Below are 24,925 nucleotides of genomic sequence, written 5' to 3'. Positions count from 1 at the left end.
TTTTAAAGATGCCTTTGATCTACAGGCCGGGTCCCACAATGTTACATGGCACTTCTGCTGAACTTCTTGCAAATGGAGCACAGGCCCAAAGGCAGAAGGTTTCCCTTTTGGGTTAGGGATAAGGATACAAAGGGGGTGGGTGGAGATTATAAAGGCATGGTGACGAACCTTTGGCACTCCAGATGTTATGGACTACAATTCCCATCAGCCCCTGCCAGCATGCTGGCAGGGGATGATGGGAATTGTAGTCCATAACATCTGGAGTGCCAAAGATTCGTCACCACTGTTATAAGTTATAAGGCAATTTGGAGGAGGAGGAGGAGGAGAAGAGTTGGTTTTTATGCCGCACTTTTTTCTACGGCCAATTATGCAGGAGCCCCCCACGGCGCACCGGCAACTAAACTCCGGCATGGAAAACTTCCTTACACTGCTGTACAAGGAACTTGCCACGTGTGGGGAGCAGAAGTGGCACATGGCAAACTTCCTTGTAGCAACGTACAAGGAAGTTGCTGCTGCTCAGGCAACAAATATGCCAGCTGGTGGCCTCTTGCCCCAGAGAGAGATAGGGTTGCCACCTGGCCACTGGCAGAGGATTGGGGCAGTGGTGGGATCCAAAAATTTTAGTAACAGGTTCCCTCGCCAGCCCCCCCTCAGCAAAGGGGACAGAGGCGTACCTAGGCAAACCTGAGCCCTGGGCAAAAACTGAGTTGGATGCCCCCCCATGGGCAGCCACCCCACCACGACCCCAAAAAAATTTTTTTGCACCAGGTCATTTCTAAATCATCATCACATTATAGAAAATGCCCCAACTCACAAATCTGAACACAGCAATGGTGAAACACACAGGTTCTTTGATAGTGACTGGTGAGATAAGGTACGAAAGGCTGAGAATCAATGAATTGCAGTACCTGAAAGGGATCAACCCAGTTCACGGAGTGACATCATTAGTCGCAATTGCTATATGGAACCTTCACGTTCAAAGGCAGGATGCCTCTCGGGGAGGCGAAGGCGTGGAGATGGAAAAGCAGACCCAATTAGTAACCCCCTCTTGGCACACACAAATAATTAGTAACCCACTCTCGGGAACTGGTGAGAACCTGCTGGATCCCACCTCTGGATTGGGGGGTGGGTAGGGTTGCCAGATACAGGCTAAGAAAATCCTGGAGAGTAGGGGATGGAGCCTGGGGCAGACAATGGTCTGGGCAGGGCGTACAAAACCATAGAGTCCACCCTCCAAACATCTATTTTCTCCGGAGTAACTGATGGCAACCCTGTGCCCCATCATCTGAGAATAGATGCGTGTCAGCCCAAGAGAGGACCATCTCTGTCATGACCAACATTCAAGAACCCCTTCCCCAACAAGTTTCTTCAGTCTCCCTCTGTTCCTTTCTTCTGTCAACGGGTGAAGACTTCTTTGTGTCGTTTGGCACTCCCTTGCTCAATCAGACCGTCCCCTCCTTCCATTGTGTTTTGTCTTTAAATGTTTTTTTTTAATTTAAAATTTAATATTTGAGATATATTTATCTGTACCGCAAATGTCATTACACTATTTGCACCCTTTTGGGTGGAAAGATCTCATACGAACATTTTAAATAAATCACAAGGTTGAGAAACAAAACTTGTAAGCCATGATCTCGCAGAGGAATTTTTAAAACTTTTTTTCTAGGTTATAAATGTTGCAAGAGGAGGTCTGTGTGACATCTTTTTACACCAAGCACACCAGTGCTCTGGACTCCATGGGTGCTGCATACGCTTTCAGAATCTCTCTCCACCCGATAGTTAGAATGCCTTTCCTATCTCTGTATGGATTTCTCTAACAATATCATTATCAGTTCCTTTTTCTAGAGCGGTGAGTTTCATGTAGACTTCCTTCAAAAATCAGCCTACCCCTACGGTTAGCCTCCCAGCCAGCTACCGCTAATAATAAAAAAGACAACTATCAGACGAAAACGTTGTGCAGCACACTGGGTGATTCCGCACACAAACAAAATAGGTTCAACCCAGTTCCCTGAGAAGGGTACTGACCTAGGTCGGAGCCATTGTTGTTCCCCATTGCAACCAGCTTGATCCCAGCTCGGAGGGCGGAATCATCCTGTGCCTCTTCGCCGCACCGTTCCGATTGGCTACTGTTCTACGGCCATGTTCCATCTATCCCCACACACGTTATAAAAAAACTGCCACAGGAGTGGAGGGACGAAGGTAGCGTTTTTTGATTGGCCAGCTGTACGCATGCCCGAAACACTCAGCTGTGATTGGCTGAATGGGGGACTCCTGGCACCAGAGATTCCGCACTTTACCGGAATCGAGCGGGGTTCCCTGAAAAAGTAGTCGTTCCCAACTGGAGTCAGAAATTTGATCGTTATGCGAGGCGAAGCTGGTACAAAACCATGTCGATCCCAGTGGTTGTGCGGAGCACTTAGGTCGAACGCAGCTCGAACTTAGGTCGATAACGCAAGTGCGGAATTGACCACTGAGTGCCAGACTAGGCTTGGCTCGAATCCCTACTTGTTCTCACTGAGTAGCACCGGGCTTCACAGGATGTCCGGAAAGTAAAATAGGAGAATTGTTAGCTCCTTGGAGGAAAAGTCCGATCAAAAACGTGGCTGACGGATAAAAAGAGGCGGGCTTGGTTGAGCAAATTAATCTGATGTCTTCGATAGCCTTCCCACGTCAGCTCTGAAAACCTTTGGGCTGAGTGCTCCTGTCTTTCATACCCCACAGTGGGATCCTTTCACTTTCCAAGGAAGAGGATACCTAAACGCTCCACAGCTGTCCCATCCTGGGCATGAAAGTGTTAACCATCTGTCTGTGTGTAAACAAGTCAGTGACACCATATTCTAGTGAGCTGACCTGTCAATTAGTCATTGGCCAGTATAATCACCACATGAGGAGCTGTGTGGTGTAGTGGTTAAGTGCTTGCACTGCCACTCACACGGTCAGGACTTCAATCCCCCTGTGGGTCAGATATCCTGGCAGCTGGCTCATGGTCAACTCAGCCATCCATCCATTTCTTGGTCGGTAAATGAGTACCTAGCTCATAATTAGGGGGTAAAGAATAGCCGGGGAAAGCAATGGCAAACTACCCCACAAAAGAGGCTTGCCTATGAAATCACTGCTCGCAGTGGTACCCCAGGGTCGGACACGACTGAAGGGGAAACTTTACCTAATCACCACAGATTTCACGCTTAAGAGCACATTTGCCTAAAGTTACGTCATTGCCTTAGTTGTCTTTTGTTCTCTGCCGTTCAGCCATGTGCTTAGATTAGTGTAACAATGTAGTCAGTGTAGAATAGTGCTTATGATTTCCTTTCTGTGTTTACCCTCTCATTTAGAAGAAGAGGAAGAAGAATTTGGATTTATATCTCCCCTCTCTCTCCTGTAAGAAGACTCAAACAGGCTGATGATCTCCTTTCCCTCCCCCCTCCCCCACAACAAGCACCCTGTGAGGTGGGTGAGGCTGAGAGAGCTCCAAAGAACTGTCACTCAGCTAGCATGTGTTGGAGTGCACAAGCTAATCTGGTTCACCAGATAAGCCTCCACAGCTCAAGTGGCAGAGCGGGGAACCAAACCTGGTTCTCCAGATTAGAGTGCACCTGCTCTTAACCACTACACCACACTGGTATTTAGTCAGTGACCATAAATAAAGATTACTATTACTACACTACACCACGCTGGCTCACCAGATTTATTTAGCTAGTAAAAAAAATAATTGGTACCTTGATCATTATGGGTCTTTATTATATTCTATATTAACATACATCAAACAAAACATCCACAGTCCTTTATTAATTTCCTTTTTAAGTTTGGAAAAATGCACGCCAGTCCCAAACAATTTTGGCTGCGTAGCTGCAATGAAAACATAGAATTAAAAGAGTTTTAAAAGTCGTTTTAAATCCTACACAAAGTCTCATGGAACTTCCGTTGGTGATAACAATGGGACTTCATATGTTAAGTGTGTCGGGGTTTTCATCCCAGAAAGAAATCTGACTTGCCAAAGATAGTTTGTCCATAGTTTACTGTACCTGTTGTCATCCTGGAGTTTGGCTGCAAAGTCAAGGTTGGGAAATTTCCAGAGGTGGGATCCAGCAGGTTCTCACAGGTTCCCGAGAGTAGGTTACTAATTATTTGTGTGTGTTGAGAGCGGGTTACTGATTGGTGATTTTGCCACGTGATTTTTGCCTTAGTTACGCCCCTCCTCTCAGCAGTAGTGCACAGAACTTGAAGCAGTCTAGCAGGAGGTGCACCGGCGTGCGTGGCAGCCTGCGCCTGCGTGCATTCGTTTCCCACCCAAGGACCAGCATCAGCTGTGTCCTTGCCACAGCCACGCCCAGGAATCCCCACCCCCGGAATGCCTGGCCACACCCCCGTCATGCTCCACCCAGCCCCATTGGCGCTACGCCACAGTTTGAATCCCACCACTATGGGAACCTGTTACTAAAATGTTTGGATCCCACCACTGGAAATTTCTGAAGGTTTCAGGAGGAGCCTAGGAAGGGGAGGGTTTAGGAGTGGGAGCAACTTCACTGGGGTATAATGTCACAGAGTTCACGCTTCAAAGCCACCATCTTCTCCAGGGGAACTGATTTGTGTAATCTGGAGATCAGTTGTAATTCTGGGAAATTTCCAGGCCCCGCCTGGAGGCTGGCAACCATACGCTGAAGTTGCCATCTGAAGGAACTCTACTAATTCCTTCAGGTGCAGCAGTGGTGTAGTGGGTAAGAGCAGGTGTACTGTAATCTGAAGGAACCGGGTTTGATTCCCCGCTCTATTGCCTGAGATGTGGAGGCTTACCTGAGGAATTCAGATTAGCCTGTGCAATACACGCCAGCTGGGTGACCTTGGGTTAGTCACAATTCTTCTGAGCTCTCTCAGCCCCACCTACCTCAGAGGGTGTTTGTTGTGAGGGGGGAAGGGCAAGGAGTTTGTAAGCCCCTTTGAGTCTCCTACAGGAAAGAAAGGGGGGATATAAATCTAAATCTTCTTCTTAATGCAGACACTCATGTAGAATAACATCTGCCCTCCATCTCTTCACGAGAGCCAGCATGATGTAGTGGATAAGAGTGGCAGATATTAACCTGCAGAAGTGAGTTTGATTTCCCACTCCTCCACATGAGCGGTGGACTCTAATTCGGTGAACTGGGTTTGTTTCCCAGTTCCTACACATGAATCCTGCTGGGCGACCTTGGGCTAGTCACAGTTCTCTCTGAACTCTCTCAGTCCCACCTATCTCACAAAGTGTCTGTTGTGGGGAGAGGAAGGGAAAGGAGTTTGTAAGCAGCTCTTAGATTCCTTAAAGGTAGAGAAAAGTGGGATGTGAAAGCCCTTCTTCTTCTTCAGTGACTCAAAAGATCATTAGGAAGACTCTGTCGACAAATCTTGATTCTCTTGAAGGCAGAAGGGATATGAGGATCATTTCTATGCTCACCAGACTCCAAGGTAAGCAAAGTTTCATAGGGTAAAGTCATTGTCTTTTTGCCTCCAGTACGTTCACACAGGTTCTCTCAGAGTCCCAGCGGCTGCTTGTACCGTGAAGGCTGCAATGGAGATCTGCCTCTTAACTTCTCCCCAGGCCTTGCCTTGGTCTGTCCGGTTGCTGATATCAAACAAGGCGTCATAGATCCCCGGAAAGGACACTCCGGCGTACTTGTTGTAGTGGTTGGGAGCAAAGATGATGTGTCTGGGGCAGGGTGAACAGCAACAAAGAGCTTTCAGAGAAACAATCCTAATATTTATTTTATGTTAGTTCTAATTTGATTTGTAGCCCGTCCTTTCCCGCAGCAAGCTCCGGGCAGCTTGCAATAAAATTGCATAGTTACAAAACACAATCAGTTCCTGATAGGCCACCCCATGATGCCAAAGACCAAGTCTAACTAAAAGGAATGAGAAGAATTGAAAAGGAAAGAAAAACAGAAAGGTGTACTGCTTTCAAAAATGGAAACCAGTTCTGTTTTAAACAGAAAACAGCGAGTAAAGAAAAGCCGATGGACCTCTAAAGCCACGAGTGGACAAAAGGGTTACCATATTCCCTTACCTATAAAAAGGAGTGCCAGGTAAACCTAGAGGATCGATAAATGCTCTTTCCAGGAACATCAGCTGGTCATTCTGAGATCTCACTGCAAGCGGGCTGGAAATTAAGGCAGAGGGACAATTTGTAGTGCTGTACAAGCATATGGTGGAGAATTATACAGGAGTTGTATGCATGCAGGAGTTGTATGCATGCAGTCAACAGATTTCTTCTGTTAACAACACAATCCTATGCAGAGTTCCTCCACTCTAAGCCCACTGAAATGACAGGGCTTAGACTGGAATAAACGGCTCTATAAAATCCCTTCTCATAGGGCGTTTCCCCACCTACTCAAAACCCCTTATGCCGCGCGCTACTCTCAGCGCGCGTCATTTCTGGCGCGCACCCAGGCTTCCCCACGACCCCGCGGTCATCAAAAGGCGCCATTTTGAAGAGTGGCAGGAATTCATTAGATTAGAAAAGGCTTATGGGCAGAGGCGTACGAGGGGTAAATGGCGCCCGGAGACAAGTTGTCTCCAGGACGCCCCCCCCAGGCTCTGCCCCCGCCCCCACCTCGGCTCCACCCCCACTGCCCTCAACCCCCCTATGTCACCATGGACATGGGCAAGGTTTAGGGTGCCCACCTCCCCCCCAGACTCCCCCTGCCGGCTGGGCTTCCAGCCGGCAGCCTGCAGTCTCTTCTGACCTCCACTCCGGGCAGGCCAGAAGAGACTGCAGTCTCGGCCTCGGACACCTTCTTTTATAAGCACTGAGGCTGGGGGGTGGGGCTTAGGGGGGAGGGAGGGAGGGCGGGGTTGAGGATCCTTGGAGGCAGCAGGAAGTCCTGCTGTCTCGTCATTTTTGCGTGCCTCGGAGGGGTCGAGGCACGCGAAAACGACGAGACAGCAGGACTTCCTGGTCATGTGGGGGGCCGATTTTGCACCCCCCACGTAACCAGAAGAGTGGCGCCCGGGGACAAGGGGTACCCTAGGCAGATACACCACTGCTTATGGGATAGATGGTTTGGCTAGCTCAGGGGCTATTAGACCTACTTTCTGGTATCCAGTTGCTGCAGCCTTGTGTGAAAGTCACTAGCAGCTTCTGAGAAATTCTTCACAGCGGAGAAAAGAGGATCTGCAGGAATGAGGAGGAAAGGTGATTAGTGCTGAATTCTGCGCTTCTTGTTTCTGCATCTGCAGCATCTGTATGGGCAGAGGATGTAATCTCAGGTGAATTGAACGGATTTGTTTGCCAAAGGACAGATATCAAAGTAGCACAAATCCCTCAAGTGAGAAATCTGCCAGTGGTGGTTGGGCCAGAACCCAAAGCAGAGAGGGAATCTGGGAGTGCATCTATGGGACCTCCAGGCAAACCATTTTGAAGAATGACAAGCAAACCCTCTCTGGCTGTGGGGGGCTTTTCGAGCTGTGTGGCCGTGGTCTAACGTTCCACCCACATCTGTGGTTGGGATCTTGAGAGGCATGTCACAGTGAGACATGTAATATGCTACTGGGCAAATTGCTGAACAGGGCTTCCTCACTGGTGGTGACAGAAAGTACCGTGAAGTCACAGTCGACCTAGGGCAACCTCATAGGGTTTTCAAGGCAAGAGGCATTCAGAGGTGGTTTGCCATTGCCTGCCTCTCCATAGCAGCCCTAGACTTCTTTGGAGGTCTCCCATCCTAGTACCAACAGGACGGAACCTGCTTTAGGTTCTGAGATCTGACAGATTGGGCTAGCCGAAGAAGAAGAGGAAGAAGAAGTAGTTGTAGTAGTAGTAGTGGAGGAGGAGTTTGGATTTATATCCCCCTTTCTCTCCTGTAAGGAGACTCCAAGAGGCTTACAATCTCCTTTCTCCCCCACCCTCACAACAAACACCCTGTGAGGTAGGTGGGTCTGAGAAGCTCCAAAGAACTGTGTCTAGCCCAGGGGTCTGCAACCTGCGGCTCTCCAGATGTTCATGGACTACAAATCCCATCAGCCCCTGCCAGCATGGCCAGTTGGAGAGCCGCAGGTTGCAGACCCCTGGACTAGCCCAATGTCACCCAGCTGGCATGTGTTGGAGTGCACAAGCTAATCAGGTTCACCAGATAAGCTCAAGTGGCACAGTGGGGAATCAAACCCTGTTCTCCAGATTAGAGTGCACCTGCTCTTAACCAATTGGCCATGCTGGCAGGGGTTGATGGGAATTGTAGTTCATGAACATCTGAAGAACCGCAGGTTGTAGACCCCTGCTCTAGTCTTAGCAAACAAGCAAACAAAACAAAAAACAGCTTGGGAGGTCCCATTCTTCCTGGATCTGTGTTAACAGGTGCAAAGATTTGCTAAGGAGAGTCACCAAGGAACTTTGGATTTTCCAAGCAACTCTTTAGTAATAGCTCTTTAGTAATCTCACATCGTTCTTGGACAGCTGCCAACTGGTTGCTGCACGTTCAACCATACATACCCAAGGACACGTTGTATGTCATCAGTTCTGTCGGGTATTTCTGGGTCAGGTTGTAAATGACCTGGGCGTAGCTCTTTAACGCCTCTGCGTAATCCCAGCAATCGAAAGGAAGGACGAGGGAGTCGGCCAGCTCAAAAACCAGCCCACCCCGGACCTGGGCCACAGCCCGGTGGTTCTTAAACGTGGGGTCGTAAAACCGCTCCACAATCTCATAGGTCTCATAGACACTGTGATAAACTGGGTAGCTGCTAAATTTGTCCACTTTCTGAAAAAAGAAACATGACGACGTGTAAATGCATGCCTTTTCCTGGGAGTGCGCCTGGGGTAACAGAGCTGGAAATTGTAGCCTGGGGATAAAATAGGTGGACATTTTTTTGACCCACATTTAGCCATCCACTTGTGTTCTGCTTCTGATTGTTGGCCAACAGCACTAGCGTTCTTTTACGAGGAAAGTCTTGGCAGGGTGGCTGGATTGGTCTACAACAGAGCAGCTAGATTCAAATCCAGTAGCAACTTAGAGAACACCAATCTTGCTGCTTTTAAGAATATCTGATGAAGGAAACTGTGACACTTGAAAAAGCCTTTATATATATGTGCTGGCATGTGCTGGAGTGCACAAGTTAATCTGGTTCCCGAGATAAGTGTGTGTGTGTGTGTGTGTGTGTGTGTACATATATAAAACTAGGACATATGTATATATATACTAGGGGATATATACTATACTATACTATATATATACTATATAGGGGGATATATACTATACACACACAGACACACACACACACATATATATAAAACTAGGACAAAGAGGCTTAGAGACAGCTTCTACTCTAGAGCTGTGGCTATGCTAAACTCCGCGGCTTCGTGTTGATGTGTTTGGGGCTGTGTAGGAATGGGTGGAGGAAGGGGAAAGTGAGGATGGGGTATGAGTCTGAAATTGTGTACATTGAGGAATGCTGCTGTAAATTTTGTTGTGCGTGCACAATGACAATAAATGCTTATGCTTATGCTTATGCTTATGCTTTTGCTTGTGTGTGTGTGTGTGTGTGTGTGTGTGTGTGTGTGTGTGTGTGTGTGTAGCAAATCTTGTTGGTTTCTAAGGCGCTCAAATCTAGTTCTAGTTTGCTTTTGTTTCCAGCTATTTGGCACCAAGAATTTCCAAGAATTCACTGCCTCTGGTTTCCAAGAATTCACTGCCTCTGACCTTGGAAGTTTTTAAGAATTCACTGCCTCTGAACTTGGAAGTTCCATCAAAGTCCCATGCCTTAGTATTATTTATTTTTAAAAAATGGTATGCCACCTTTCTGCCCAAACAGGCCTACCAAGTGAGCTAACAAAACAAACCGCAATGAAAATGTATCATAAAAACAATCAAAACAAAAATTAAAAGCCCATAAGAAAAACACATACAACAATAATTAAGGTAGGCTTGCAAAAGGGATGCCACAATCTTTCTTTAAAGGCTCACCCGATTTTTAGTGTAACGAGCTCTGCCAGACGCAATGCCCAGCCGCTGGAAAAAAACCTCGAAATCATTGCCCGAGCCAAGTTTGTTGATCCTGTCGAGAAGAAAAAGAAGCGGGGAAGGTGCTATGTAAAACCTTGGTGTTGTTTCGTTGTTTTAAAGCAATGCAGTACAGTTACTGGCCCTGACTCACGACTGTTTCCATATGGGAAAGTATTGTAGTTGAAATAGGGTTGCCAGCTCTGAGTTGGGAAATACCTGGAGTTCTGGGGGTGGAGTTTGGGGAGGGTGGGGTTTGAGGAAGGATTTCAATGGGGCATACTGCCATAGAGTCCACCTTCCAGAGTGGCCATTTTTTCCAGTGGAATTGATCTCTTTTGCCTGGAGATCAGTCATAATCCAAGGAGATCTCCAGTTACCACCTTGTGCCTACCTGCCCCACCTGCCCCACAATTGTTCCTTTGTTCAAATCCAAAGGGTGGGAAGAAGAAGAAGAAGAAGAAGAAGAAGAAGAAGAAGAAGAAGAAGAAGAAGAAGAAGAAGAAGAAGAAGAAAGAACAAGAATAAGAACAAGAACAAGAACAAGAAGAACAGAAGAACAAGAACAAGAAGAGGAGGAGGAGGAGTTTGGATTTACATCCCCCTTTCTCTCCTTTCTCTCAAGGGGTTTGCAATCTCCTTTCCTTCCCCCCCCCCCCCCACAACAAAGACCCTGTGAGGTGGGTGAGGCTGAGAGAGCTTCAAAGAACTGTGACTAGCCCAAGGTCACCCAGCTGGCACGTGCTGGAGTGCACAAGTTAATCTGGTTCCCGAGATAAGCCTCTACAGCTCAAGTGGCAGAGCAGGGAATCCAACCCGGTTCTCCAAATTAGAGTGCACCTGCTCTTAACCACTACACCACGCTGGCTCTTTAGGTTAAACAAAATGAAAAGTCTGAGAGATACTAGCAATCTGTGGCATAATCGCACACTGGTTGGAACACAAAGTAGGGGCTGTCCTCTCACCTACTCTCCCTAAATGGCATCTTTGATGCAAGAACAGAACGTTCTGTTGAAGGCTTTCATGGTTGGAAGCGCCTGGCTGGTGTGTGGGTTTTCCAAGCTGCGTGACCATGTTCTGGTCATTTCTGCACCTAACGTTTCATCTGCATCTATGGCTGGCATCTTCAGAGGCATGTCACAGTGGGGGAGAAACGATAAGAGCAAAAACTACCAGACCATAGCCATACAGCCGGGAAAACCCACAACAGCCATAAGAATAGCTGTACACTGTCTTTTCTTCACACATCGAGGCCCAGTGAAAGTCATGAAGACTGAGCTGTTTAGGCTTGGAGCAGCAGTGGCATAGGATGTTAAGAGCTCATGTACCTAATCTGGAGGAACCGGGTTTGATTCTCCACTCTGCTGCCTGAGCTGTGGAGGCTTATCTGCGGAATTCAGATTAGCCTGTGCACTCCCACACACGCCAGCTGGGTGACCTTGGGCTAGTCACAGCTTCTCGGAGCTCTCTCAGCCCCACCTACCTCACAGAGTGCTTGTTGTGAGGGGGGGAGGGGCAAAGAGATTGTAAGCCCCTTTGAGTCTCCTACAGGAGAGAAAGCGGGGATATAAATCCAAACTCTTCTACTCCTCTTCTAGGTCTGGCCCCGACTCATTTGGCAGATCTTTGCAGTAGCTGTTGAACCTCAAGCCCAGTCTTTGCATCAGACCAGGAGATACAGAAAAGAAGTCCCATCTCTGCAAGAAATCATGACTGCTGATGCTATTGATTCTGCCGTGCTTCAGTATTTATTTACCAGGGGACGTCCTTCCACGGGTTTTTCTTCAGCCAGCTTTCGTAAAGAGATCTGCCTTCGAACCCTTCATCCGGGCTTGGTATCTAAGTAAGACATGAACATATTTTGTGTAGGTGCACAACGAAGGTTGGCAATCCCCTCTAATGAACTCTGTTGGAAACAGAATACACAAGCGGACACATGGACTTGCCTTAAGGTAAATCAGGTTAAGAACATAAGAACATAAGAACAAGCCAGCTGGATCAGACCAGAGTCCATCTAGTCCAGCATTCTGCTACTCGCAGTGGCCCACCAGGTGCCTTTGGGAGCTCACGTGCAGGAGGTGAAAGCAATGGCCTTCTGCTGCTGCTGCTCCCGAGCACCTGGTCTGCTAAGGCATTTGCAACCTCAGATCAAGGAGGATCAAGATTGGTAGCCATAGATAGACTTCTCCTCCATAAATCTGTCCAAGCCCCTTTTAAGGCTAAAGGTTATTGGTTCATCCAGGTCAGTATTGTCTGCTCAGACTGGAGGAGCCACAGGTAGAGGTCTTTCACATCACTTTTTTTTTTACCCCTGTCGAGTCACATCTGACTTTGGCAACCTGGTCGGGTTTTCAAGGCGAGGGATGTTCCAAGGTGGTTGGCCATTGCCCGCCTCCTTGTCGCACCCCTGGCGTTCCTTGGAGGTCTCCCATCCAAGTACTAAGCAGGCCCGATCCAGCTTAGATCTGACAAGATCATGCTAGCCTGGGGCCACCCAAGTCAGGGCTTTCACATCATCTACTACTTGGGATTTTTTTAAAAAAAACTGGAGATCCCAGGGATTGAATTGGGAACCTTCTGCATGATAAACAGGTTCTCTATCATTGAGCCACTGGAGGCAAGACAAAGCATGGTGGAAGAGGACATATTTGAATGGCATTTTGTAAAGCGAGGGAAAAGTAGAGGCAGGCAAGGGGTTATCAAAGCAGTATTTCACTGGAATATCTGATATGGAGCCTGTGACGAAGGGAGGGGGGACAGTGCCGGGGCACGAGCTGCCTGCGCGCCCCCTCACGTCCCCATTCCACAACACCCCCGACATGCCCTGCCCAGTGGTGGGATCCAAAAAATTTAATAACAGGTTCCCGTGGTGGTGGGATTCAAACAATGGCGTAGCGCCAATGGGGATGGGCGGGGAACGATGGGGGCATGGCCAGGCATTCCGGGGGCGGGCCTTCCTGGGTGGGGCTGTGGCAAGGACGCAGCCGCTGCGCCGGTCCTTGGGCAGGAAACGAATGCACGCAGGCGCAGGCTGCCACGCACGCCGGTGCACCTCCTGCTAGACTGCTTCAAGTTCTGCGCGCTACTGCTGAGAGGAGGGGCGCAACTAAGGCAAAAATCACGTGGCAAAATCACCAATTAGTAACTCCCTCTCGGCACACACAAATAATTAGTAACCTACTCTCGGGAACCTGTGAGTACCTGCTGGATCCCACCTCTGGCCCCACCCTGACCCTGACACGCCCCTGACCCCACCCCCAACATGCGACGGCAATGTCCAATGTCGGAGCCTGGGACAAGCCTCCCTGGATGTCTTTGTTGTCACTTTGCGTCTGTATGGAGCAGAATCTTCTTATCCTCCTGTCAGTTCCTTGAATGTACTATTCTTGCCTACTACAAACAGTGGTGAACAATCTATTAGATTCTGCTTGCAGGATTTGATAAGGTGCCAGACGGAAGTCACCTTCCAAAATTCTCACCAAGTTGTAGCCTTACAAGGACACATTTGGAAGGGTGGGGCAGAAGCGGACTCTCAACTGATCTCCCACCTCATCTGGGATGTAAGAAGATGCTGGGGGTGGTGGGGGTGGTGGGGGAGTGAGAGAATAGAAGTCGACTCACAGGTAATCTCCCCTGATAAGCAGATTCTGATTCTGTTCTTCCCCTGCCCCCCTGCAAGTGAGCTCCCTCATCCCCTTCAGCTTTTGGTTGCGTTCTTGCAGAAGCAGACAGAGGGATCAGTTAAATATTGTGATCCACCCCAACCTGTGTAGGCTTTTTCTGTGCATCTCAGCCATGCAGGAACAGAATGGCAGGGGTTGTTTTTTTTTTGGGTGGGGGGGGGTAGCGGAAGAACAGAAGCCGACTCTCAGCTGATTTTTCATCTAGTACAGTGATTCTCAACCAGGGTTCCGTGGTACCCTGGGGTGCCATGACAATTCTACCGCCCCTGCCCCCCCGGAATCAAATGGATTTTGAAGGGGGTGGTGGTGGAAGCCTCATGGGCTCTCTTTAAACAACATTGAAAAACAGCATTGTTTTATTTGCCTAAATTTGGCGTGGATTGTGGGATAGATTTAAAGGGAGCTCTCCCTTTAAATTCCCCCAATCCACGCCGAATTTAGGCAAACAATGCGGCTGTCAATGCTGCTTCCCCTCCCCTCCCCCTGCTTGCCATTCCCCCCACCTACAAGCCAAAAACGAAAAAAACCCTAAAAAATGCAAAAAAAATCAAACAAACCTCAAGGGTACCCTGAGATATGAAGAGCGAGGTCAAGGGTACCGCAACATCGAAAAGGTTGGGAAACACTGATCTAGTGTCTTAGCGAGGCCAGGATAAACAGCCCCTCGATGCCTCGGTTCCTCGATCACAACTGGCAGTCAGAACCAGAGGATGTTCAAACATCTTTCAGGAAAAGGTCAGCTCGGACCATTGACTGCCGTTCCCTGTTTTGGGTCTCCAGTTGGCAGAACTGGCTTTGTCCTTGTTAGATGATAACATTCTTAAACGCGCAGCCCAACCCAAGTCTCCAACCTCAGAGACAATTATGTTGGTTGATAGCAGCAATGATTCAGCTTCCTTCGCCAAACGCTGTAATTACCCCGCACCATATTATCCCTGCTTACCGGTGCCTGATATTCAAAAACCTTACCTTAATTACTGTTTTCCAAGTAACTTTTATTTCTAGGAGGAAAAATAGATTGGCACACAGAGACGTCGTAACGTTCCAGTGCAACGCACACAGCTGCATGCACACTTCAAGACCTGGAGGTTGTTAACTGGATCTCAGGTAGCAAGGTTAATAAAGACTCTTGTCTAGAGCCTCTTTGATGGGAAGGGCTATTGTTGGGGAATTGTTTCCCTATTTGGGTAATAAGCAGAGTGAGAGGAAAGACCAGGAGACTTTTGCCGTGATTATAAAAAGAAACTTTACTTAACTAAATCAGGGTAGGGTACACATGGAATAAACACAACAAATCCTTACTATTCTAGTACAAACTTAGTTGCAGAACTTAGGCACATGTGAGCCCACATGTGGCCTAAGGCATTCACCTCTTAAGGTGAATCCATCTTACAGGTAGCAAAGAAAAACCTCGTGTGTGAGCATTGTGCTCAGTGTGAGAGAGTGTGTGGTGAGACAAAGAAACATAGTTAACTTTATAACCTCTGACCTACTGCTCTGCCTCACATAAGCAATGTCGGATTAACTGCCCAATGACTAATCAATGAATAGGTCGCAAGACACTGACCTCACTAGCTAATTAACATGCGCACAGTTAACCCCTTGTTGTCAGGATTGTGACAGACACTTGCAAATCCTAACGGCTATGGCTCAATGGTGGAACATCTGCTTTGCATGCAGAAAGCCACAAGTTCAATCCCCGAGGACTTCAGTTATAAGGAATGGGTAGCAAGTGATGTGAAATTCCTCTGCCTGGGACCCTGAAGAGCCATTGCCACCCCAAGGACATCATAGTGTCCTTGGATGTCCAATGGTCTCACTTAGTAGACTTGTTCACAGGTGTATCTCTTTATTTTATGTACTTCTCCACACCCCACCTTTCGCCCCAGTCAGAACCAAAAATATGAACGTGAAAAGTGTAGCCATATTCAAGTTGCCCAAACGAAGTATCGTAAACATGCATTTCTCTAAAATATTTATCCTTCCCCCCTCCCAAATTATGACCAAGGTGGCTTGCAACATATTTAAATTGCAATAACCGGTTCGATTCTTCAAAACATCAATGCCTACCAATGGCATTACTTCCAACTCAATACATATTGGACTAAAATGAGAAGAGCTGCCACTTGCCCATTCAAAATCTCCTCTTCTCAAACGATAGGGCTGCCAATTCTGGATCGGGAAATCCTTGGCAATTTGGGGGCAGAGACAGAGGAGTTTGGGGAGGGGAGGGGTTTCTGAACAAAACCATACAGCCCACCCTCTAAAGCTGCCATTTTCTTGAGAGAAACTAATCTCTGTAGTCCAGAGATCAATTTTGATTCCGGGAGATCGCCCGGCCTTGGCTGGAGTTTGTCAACCCTACTTAAAGAAAAGGGCAGAAGTTTGCGTATACCTTAATAGAAGAAGAAGAAGAAGAAGAAGAAGAGGAGGAGGAGGAGGAGGAGGAGGAGGAGGAGGAGTTTGGATTTATATCCCCCCTTTCTCTCCTGCAGGAGACTCAAAGGGGTTTACAATCTCCTTGCCCTTCCCCCCTCACAACAAACATCCTGTGGGATAGGTGGGGCTGAGAGAGCTCAGAAGAACTGTGACTAGCCCAAGGTCACCCAGCTGGCATGTGTGGGAGTGCACAGGCTAATCTGAATTCGCCAGATAAGCCTCCACAGCTCAGGCGGCAGAGCGGGGAATCAAACCCGGTTCCTCCAGATTAGATACATGAGCTCTTAACCTCCTACACCACTGCTGCTCCTAGAAGTATAAGAACTGAACTGTTATTCTTCTGGGGACATCCTTACCTCTTTAGTCAGCTTGTACACCAGGCTGTACATCAGGGGGGTACAGTCAACCCGAAGGGTGTAGTTGCCTGAAAGAAAAGACCTGCGATTGATATACTGACACTCTGATTAAAAGGAGGCATCTTCAGGCTTGCTCCACACTGTGTACAAAGTCCTTGGGGCTGTGTTAGGTCTCAGACCGTAAGCTAATAAACAAACTCTGGATTCTTGATCAGTAGCATTTATTGAAAGGCAGCAAGTACCTAGCTTGAGAAAGCCAGTTCTGTTCAACTTGCCTTTCCGGGGCTCCTTTATCCTTGCCCAGTCCTCCCTCCCAGTTTCCCAGAGAAAGTGTGAAAATAGTTGTGTGAGGCTTAGGCGCCTCCAAGGCCACGGTAGGTGATAGATACAGCCTCCATCCTTGCCTCCTTCCCCTCAGGCCAAGAGGCAAATCCTGTCTCCCCAAAGCAGAGAGACTCCTCAGCGTTATTCAACCTACCGTAGTTATCTGCAATCAATGTCAAATATGGGAAGGAAAGGAACATGGAAAGGAAAGGAAACATGAAACAAACATGGAAAGGAAAGGGAAAAGAGAGAGAAAGGCCTTTTACATATCAATCAGAACACACTATATTGTTGGAGGCTTTCACGGCCAGAATCACTGGGGTGCTGTGTGGTTTCCAAGCTGCATGGCAGTGTTCTAGTAGCATTTTCTCCTGACGTTTCGCCTGCCTCTGTGGCTGGCATCTTCAGAGGCTGGCATCTTCCAGGATCCTCTGAAGATGCCAGCCACAGAGGCAGACAAAACGTCAGGAGAAAATGCTACTAGAACACAGCCGTGCAGCCCGGAAACCCCACAACACCCCAATCAGAGCACACGTCAATCAGGTCACATGAGAACTGCAATCAGGTTACATATGCCAGACTCTGCTCCTAACAGGCTACCACTAGGATTTTGTATCACACCTGAGCCAGTTTAGTGCCCCCCCTTCCAATGCACCTGGGGTCTAGATTCCAATTCTGGCAACTGTGATGCCTGTGGCTCCCCCTCCCTGTGGCTCCCCCTCGTTGATGCCATTTTTGTGGACTGGCAAGGGAGCTGATGTTATTCCATTTGGAAACTTGTGGGGCCCCCAGAAGAGGCAGCCGCTTTTCTCCCTATCGAGGAAAAAATCTGAAAGTCCTGTTGCTTTTCTCCTGTGGATGGGCTCAGAAGAGCTGAGATTTGAATGGGAAAATGGGAAGGAGGGAATGGGCTGAATGAGCTTTAGCCAAAGAATCATAGAGTTGGAACAGAGGTGTAGCAAGGGGGGGAAGTGCCCGGTGCACTGGTGTGTCCTCTGCCCCAATCCTGCCCCAGAACTCCTCCGTCCCGCCCTGGAATGCCCCCGCTATGCCCCCGGAATGCCCCCGCCACACCCCCACAGGGGCGCGCGCACCCGGTGCATCGTGCACCCCCGGTCCCCTTGTAGCTACGCCTCTGCAGGCCATACAGCCATCCACTGCTCTTAAACACCATCCCATGTTGGCTCTAATAACATCACAGGAGGCCTCCAATCCCATCCTGAAAAGATTTACACCTTCTGGGCTCACTGAAATCTGCAGAGGAGGGCGGATATCTAGGCTTGACTTAAGTGAAGCTCATTTCTTGGCTTCTTTCTTGGCTTGCAAAAAACCAGAGTGTTTTACCTTCCACAGAGGAGTCGGCGTTGATGTAGGCCACTGCACGCTCCTGCAACAGTTTGACATTTTCCTGTAACGGGAAAAGAGAGAAACACAGGAGATGCCGTCTGAAAGGCATTTTTTAAAAATTCAGAGCACGCATGCCTGAGCTGAGCTGTCAAACGTTAAGAAAATGCCAAGAGCGAATTTACATGGCACACAGACCTCAACCCTCCATCAGAAACGTTCGGAAGGTTCAAGGCTTCTAAGCTTGGTGGAACTCCTGGAGCTACCAGGGAAGCGAAGAGTTGCCAACCTGAGTTGAAAAATTCCAAGAGAATTGGGGGTGGGGCTCGGGGGAGGGACAGGCTTGGGCAGGGGAGGGACCTCGTCAGGGTATAATGCAAACAGAGTCCATCCTCCACAGCTGCCATTTTCTCCAGGGAACTGACCTCTGGAGACCAGTTGTAATCCAGAGAGAGCTACCTGGCAAACCTGTGTGCTTCTCAGGCACATGGAGGCCAACGTCCTCCTGAATTACCTCAGCCCACTCTGTAGATCCTAGCAAGCCAAATTCCTCTGCATCCCAGCTGGCAAAGATGATGGTCCTTCTGGGTCTCCATCCTAAAAACAGCAATATTATGGCACCATCACATATGACACGTTACTATATCCAGAAACAATATTATGAGGGTGATAATCATAGCCATAAAGTTGTCACCCTTTCATGAGGGGTTTTTGTCTCATAAAACCCAAGGTTTTACGAAGAGAAGAGTAGGTAGCAGTAAAGGCTGCTTATGCAAGTTTATGCACCATATGCAAGTTTGTTCTTATTACTGTGATTGATTTCACCGCTGCCAGATCTTTAGCTGGTTGGTGGCCTTTCATTACAATTCAAGCCTCACCCAAAGGCCTAGGAAGTTGTAATGTATCGGCGTAGTATTCGTGAGGATCCCAGCAGGGCTGCCTTCTGAATTTGACCAATGTTAATTTTGTTGATTTGAAGATGTTTCAAGTGCTGCCCTAGTTTATTATTACTGTAGATTTCACAGCTGCCAGATCTTTAGCTGGTTGTTGGCCTTCATTACAATTCGAGCCTCACCCAGAGGCCTAGGAAATTGTAATGTATCAGTGCAGTATCCGTACGGATCCCAGCAGAGCTGCCTTCTGAATCTGACAGATGTTAATTTTGTTGATTTGAAGATGTTTCAAGTGCTGCCCTAGTGTTTTTGGAATGGCACCCATGGTGCCGAATACCACTGGGACGACCTCAGCTGGTTTGTGCCATAGATGCTGAAGTTTGATTTTCAAATCGTGGTATTTAGCGACTTATTATTGTTGTTGTTGTTGTTGTTGTTGTTATTAATATCTAATTCTGTTTAATATCACAGCTGCCAGTTCTTTAGCTGGTTGGCCTTTCATTACAATTTGACCCTCACCCAGAGGCCTAGGACGCTGCAATGTATTCTGCAGATCCCAGCAGGGCTGCCTTCTGAATCAGACAGATGTTGATTTTGTCGATTTGAAGATGTTTCAAGTGCTACCCTAGTATTTTTGGAATGGTGATCAGTGTGCCAATTACCACTGGGATGACCTCAGTTGGTTTGTGCATCCCCTTCTGATCTCAGCATCCAAGCAGAGGTAGATATGCTTTTACAAGTACCCAGAAGCCAGGTGACAAATCAAATGCTCTCCAAGAAAGAATCCTCCTTACTTTTTCCACTCAATACATCTCAGCGTTCTTTAGGAGGAGCCATACCAGTTGAACCAGTTCCAATTGTTTGCCAAAAAGATTGGTCATCCAAGCCGTTGGAGTTTTTTTGTTCTTATTAACTGTTTACACGGAAGCATTTAGTGGCAGTTTTGAAGCAACGCCAAGTGTTTGTGCAAACTAAATAAACTGCAGTTTTAGGGCATCAGGTTTCGAAAAGCCTCTAAATCCCTCCCCAAAATCCCAAACTAACCAAGGCCCCTTCCGCACATGCAGAATAATGCACTTTCAATCCACTTTCACAATTGTTTGCAAGTGGATTTTGCTATTCCGCACGGCTGCAAAGTGCATTGAAAGTGGATTGAAAGTGCATTATTTTGCATGTGCGGAAGGGGCGTCAGTTACAGTTTGGCAGGGGTAGGACACAACACCTGTGGAGCTGCTTAAGTTTGATGTAGCATAGGGCTTTAACACATGCACTTGGGAGGAAGGGCAGGAAGGGAGATCATGGGGGGTAGACAGGAAAGGATGAGCTCAGAGCAGAGGCATAGCTCCAAGGGGGCGGTGTGTGTGTGTGTGTGTGTGTGTGTGCAATGCACCGGGCATGTGCCCCTCTGGGGGCCTGGTGAGGGATCCCACCACTGGATTAGAGTTGCAGGCAGTTCTCCTTGCCTGCTGGAGCACCAAATGGCAGAGGAAGAACATTTTTAAAGAATTATTTGGCTGTGTGGCCTGCTACATCACTTCTGGTTAATACCTGGAGTGATACAGAGTAGCTCTAGGAATCTCTGCAAACTCTCTGGTTTTCCCTGAAAATAAAGTAGCAGTTCTATTGGAGCTTTGCATGTGACTTTCCTCAAATCCAGGGCATTGTCACCATTACCAATATGCTACACCGCTGTATTTGACAGCTTACCATTCCGTTTTAACTTTCCAAAGCTTCTGACAATCTCATGAACGACAGCAGCTCCACTCTGAGGATCAATTCCTCCAAACACCCAAGAGTCACGATGGCCTCCGAGAATAACATACCTGTCTGGAGAAATGTGCACAGACGTGTATTTTAAAATGAGGACATTCATTCATTCAGACTTCTTCTTATTTCGAAACCAGTTTAAAAATATGTCTGAGGCTCATTCCGCACATGCAGAATAATGCACTTTCAAACTGCTTTCAGTGCTCTTCGAAGCTGTGCGGGATAGCAAAATCCACTTGCAAACAGTTTTGAAAGTGGTTTGAAAACGCATTATTTTGCGTGTGCGGAAGGGGCCATAGACTAAGATTGCCAGGCCATGCTGAAACTACCGTGTTTCCCCGAATATAAGACACTGTCTTATATTAATTTTTGCTCCCAAAGATGTGCTATGTCTTATTTTCAGGGGATGTCTTATTTTTCTGTGTTCTGTTTGTCGGGCATGCTTCCAAACAAAAACTTTGCTACGTCTTACTTTTGGGGGATGCCTTATATTTCGCACTTCAGCAAAATCTCTACTACATCTTATTTTCAGGGGATGTCTTATATTCAGGGAAACAGGGTAGCAGGAGGGTCGTGGGCAGGGAAATGAAGGGTTGCAAGGTCTTCTACGCCACTACATCACCTCTGGGGAAACCCCAGAAGTAATGTAGGGTCGCTCTAACAATTACTGGAAACTTTATGGTTTACCATAGAGTTCCTGGCGATTCTTAAGGGCGCCCTACGTCACTTCCAGGTTTTCTCCAGATGTTAAGTAGTGGTGCAGATGTCTCTTAAGTTAGAGCAATTAGGACCACCGTAACATAGATGGGGCAAAGAGAAATCAATCTCCGAAGAGAAGAGTCACAAAAAGTTAAGAGCTGCCAACTCCAGCTTGACGAATTCCAGGACATTTAAAGGTAGCGGTTGGGGAGGGTGTTCAGCGGGAAGGTAATTCCATAAAGGTCACCCTCTGAACCTGTTGTTTTCTCCAAGAAAACTGATCTCTGTAGTTGGGTGCCTGCTTGTATATTCGGGAGATATCCAGTCCACCTGGCAGTCGGAAGCCCTACTTAAAATTCCACTAATTAAATATCCAAATTCTTCCACACTGAACATGCAGTGCTGGTGTGGGGGTGGAAAGAACCCTCAGACAACATATTTTTGAGCAATAACACTACAGAAAGGTACACTGGCTGCCTTGTGAGAAACTGGGCCGGAAAGGTGGCCTTACCTGGTTCTATCGCTCCTCGGAGGGTGCCGATCACGTTGTATATTCTTGTCACTTTGCTGAAGCTGTGAACGTGCATCTTTACCATCCTTGACGCCGTAAAACAAGACATGCAAATAGATGAAGAAACAAAAACTGTTTTCCGAAGGCAAACAAATTCAGGTTGGAAAAGATCGGGACTGAATTTCTTCACATTGCTGATAGAAAGGAGGATAATTTGGGGTGGCAGTCTTCAAACATTTTGGACCCTTCTGTAACGCCAACTGGTAGCATGTTGAAATCCAATTGAAATATACTAAAGAAGAAGAAGAAGAAGAAGAAGAAGAAGAAGGAGGAGGAGGAGGAGGAGGAGGAGGAGGAGTTTGGATTTATATCCCCCCTTTCTCTCCTGCAGGAGACTCAAAGGGGCTTACAATCTCCTTGCCCTTCCTCCCTTACAACAAACACCCTGTGAGGTAGGTGGGGCTGAGAGAGCTCCAAGAAGCTGTGACTCGCCCAAGGTCACCCAGCTGGCGTGTGTGGGAGTGTACAGGCTAATCTGAATTCCCCAGATCAGCCTCCACAGCTCAGGCGGCAGAGCTGGGCATCAAACCCGGTTCCTCCAGATTAGATACACGAGCTCTTAACCTCCTACGCCACTTCTGCTCCGTTTTCCCCACTGCTGCAAGGGTAGTGAAGACAAGTTTCTGCAGTGCGGAAAACGGAGCTAATTCTGTGGCATCACATCCCAGCTGAGTTCTTTCCTTTCCCTGGAATCTGGAACCCTGAACCCTGGCCTCCCCAGTCTCCACAACACAAATGTCCAGGGATTTCCTAAACTGGAGTCTGCAGCACTAGCAAGAAATGGTGACTCTCTCTCTCTTTCTGGGCTCTTTCTGGGCCATTTCCAGCCTCAAACCTGCAGGAATTCTGTAACATAAAGCTAGCGTCCCCTTCCGCACACACCGAATAATGCACTTTTAATCCACTTTCAATGCACTTTGCAGCTGGATTTTACTGTGCGGAATAGCAAGATCAACTTTCAAACGACTGTGAAAGCGGACTGAAAGTGCATTGTTCTGCATGTGTGAAGGGACCATATATAGTGTGACGGAAGCCTTTTCCGCACAAATCGTTTTGAATATCTTTGACCACCCTCCCTGGTGGAAAGTCATAAGACAGTCTGTTGAATCCTTGGTTCATGTATCCATGCATAAGAGAAACTCTAAGAAAGAAAATCTGCTGTGTACAGTCACAGGTTTACTCATGAGTAAACTTACCTACACATAAGAAAAAATGTGAGGGGGAGAGGAGTGAGAAAAACAGCCAACATTTTTTAAAAATGCATTAAATGATGAAAACTGGGGGTGGGGGGGGGGGAGGAATGAGGCAAGAGACACCAAAAAATGGCAGGTCAGGCTCTGAGGGAAAGGTTGAGCAAGTGCACAGAAGCTTGATTCTCCACTTTGCCGCCTGAGCTGTGGAGGCTTATCTGGGGAATTCAGATTAGCCTGTACACTCCCACACACGCCAGCTGGGTGACCTTGGGCTAGTCACAGCTTCTCTGAGCTCTCTCAGCCCCACCCACCTCACAGGGTGTTTGTTGTGAGGGGGGAAGGGCAAGGAGATTGTAAGCCCCTTTGAGTCTCCTACAGGAGAGAAAGGGGGGATATAAATCCAAACTCCTCCTCCTCCTCCTCCTTCTTCTTCTTCTTCAGAAACTGGCTTGCTTTTTGGTGGAAAATTTAAAACATTTCAAGAATATTGTGCTGCGAGGAAAGTTAGCTTGGGAAGGTCTCAGCCCCAAAAAATCATCGTAAAAGGGTTTTTCAAATGCAGCAGATTAAAAGCAAAGTGAAACTTTTCCAGCATGAAGGGGGAGGGGGAAAAGGAAGCGTGGAACGCCACGGAGGAAACAATTTATTAAAGTCCCAGAAACATTTTAAATGACTTGTGAAGAAATGGCCACAATGTTAAAACCTGGCTTTTATGGAGAGGAAGAAATAATCATTCCATGGCTGAAAACTCCCATGATTTTTGTGTCCTTTCCTGCCTACAAACTTGTCTATAAAACACAAGGAGGTAATTTCTCCCCCACCTTTTTGAGGAATTTCCTCCAAACCCCGGCCCAATGTTGTAAGGCACAGAGAGGTTTCCTTTCCAGCTGTCGTCTGGAGGGGGAGGGCCCCCCATCTCCCTGTTGGAAAAAGAGAACAGGACGATCCCTTATATTTTACCCAAACATTGTTACATGAACATTGTTACATGAAGGTCCTTTTTAGCCACTGGTAGGAAACATTCTGTTCTTATTATTAACCAGGACTCCAAATGGATGTGACTCGTGGAATTTATCAAAAGGTTTCCCACTGAAAGAAGGGCTACACTGGTGTAGGGCAGTTGCTGGACTGAGCCCTAATTCAACACAGAAGACAGAAAGTTGTTTCTTTAAACTGGAACATAGCCTGGTGGATGTAATCCGAGGGGGAAAAAACCCATCAGCGTGGCTGTGTTTTGATTTCTCAAAGGAAGCGGAACAGTCGAGTTTAGAGTCCACAGACTGTTCGCACCGATAGTGAACTTCGTGTTCCAGGTTTTTATTTTTTTTGTTAAAAGCCCCACATCGGTAGGCGACCTTTGACCTTTTTGTTCTCAACATTAAGTGCTGTTCCAGCCCCCTTCTACTTCTCCGGCTTGTCTCAAAACGCCCAGAAGGCAAGGGGTTCAAAGGGTGTTCATCGGCCAGCACAGGGTGTTCCTTTCATCGCTGTTTGCAGCAACGATTTCTCCTTTTGCTCCTCGTTCTAAGACAAGGTGTGACGGAAGTGCGGTCTCAAGTAATTTCGAACTGCACAAGCCCGTAAGGGTAGAAAACAGCAGCTCGGCTGAGGAGAGAGAGCCGGCCGTGACCCGGCTGAAGTTGACCGAGTTCTTGTTATTTATTTACTAGTTATAAACCCACGCTTCTTCCCAACGTGGAGCC

General features: G+C 47.6%; 1 protein-coding gene across 1 annotated transcript in view; it reads right to left on the bottom strand.

The window, feature by feature from the left end:
* Window positions 1-5,224: 5,224 nt before the first annotated feature.
* Window positions 5,225-24,925, bottom strand: part of LOC125432152 (putative N-acetylated-alpha-linked acidic dipeptidase) — a 33,950-nt gene continuing 14,249 nt past the window's right edge. The window contains 12 exon segments of the mRNA XM_048495544.1: window positions 5,225-5,677; window positions 6,032-6,124; window positions 7,057-7,138; window positions 8,450-8,714; window positions 9,918-10,008; window positions 11,710-11,792; window positions 16,432-16,499; window positions 18,100-18,163; window positions 18,614-18,696; window positions 20,700-20,819; window positions 21,970-22,055; window positions 24,044-24,142. Coding sequence (XP_048351501.1) covers window positions 5,488-5,677; window positions 6,032-6,124; window positions 7,057-7,138; window positions 8,450-8,714; window positions 9,918-10,008; window positions 11,710-11,792; window positions 16,432-16,499; window positions 18,100-18,163; window positions 18,614-18,696; window positions 20,700-20,819; window positions 21,970-22,055; window positions 24,044-24,142 — 1,324 coding nt within the window. The 3' untranslated portion in view covers window positions 5,225-5,487.

This window comes from Sphaerodactylus townsendi, linkage group LG04 (assembly GCF_021028975.2).
Source record: "Sphaerodactylus townsendi isolate TG3544 linkage group LG04, MPM_Stown_v2.3, whole genome shotgun sequence".
Taxonomy (NCBI): domain Eukaryota; kingdom Metazoa; phylum Chordata; class Lepidosauria; order Squamata; family Sphaerodactylidae; genus Sphaerodactylus; species Sphaerodactylus townsendi.
The sequence above is the reverse complement of the archived record's forward strand: the minus strand, read 5'-3'. Positions and strand labels throughout refer to the sequence as shown.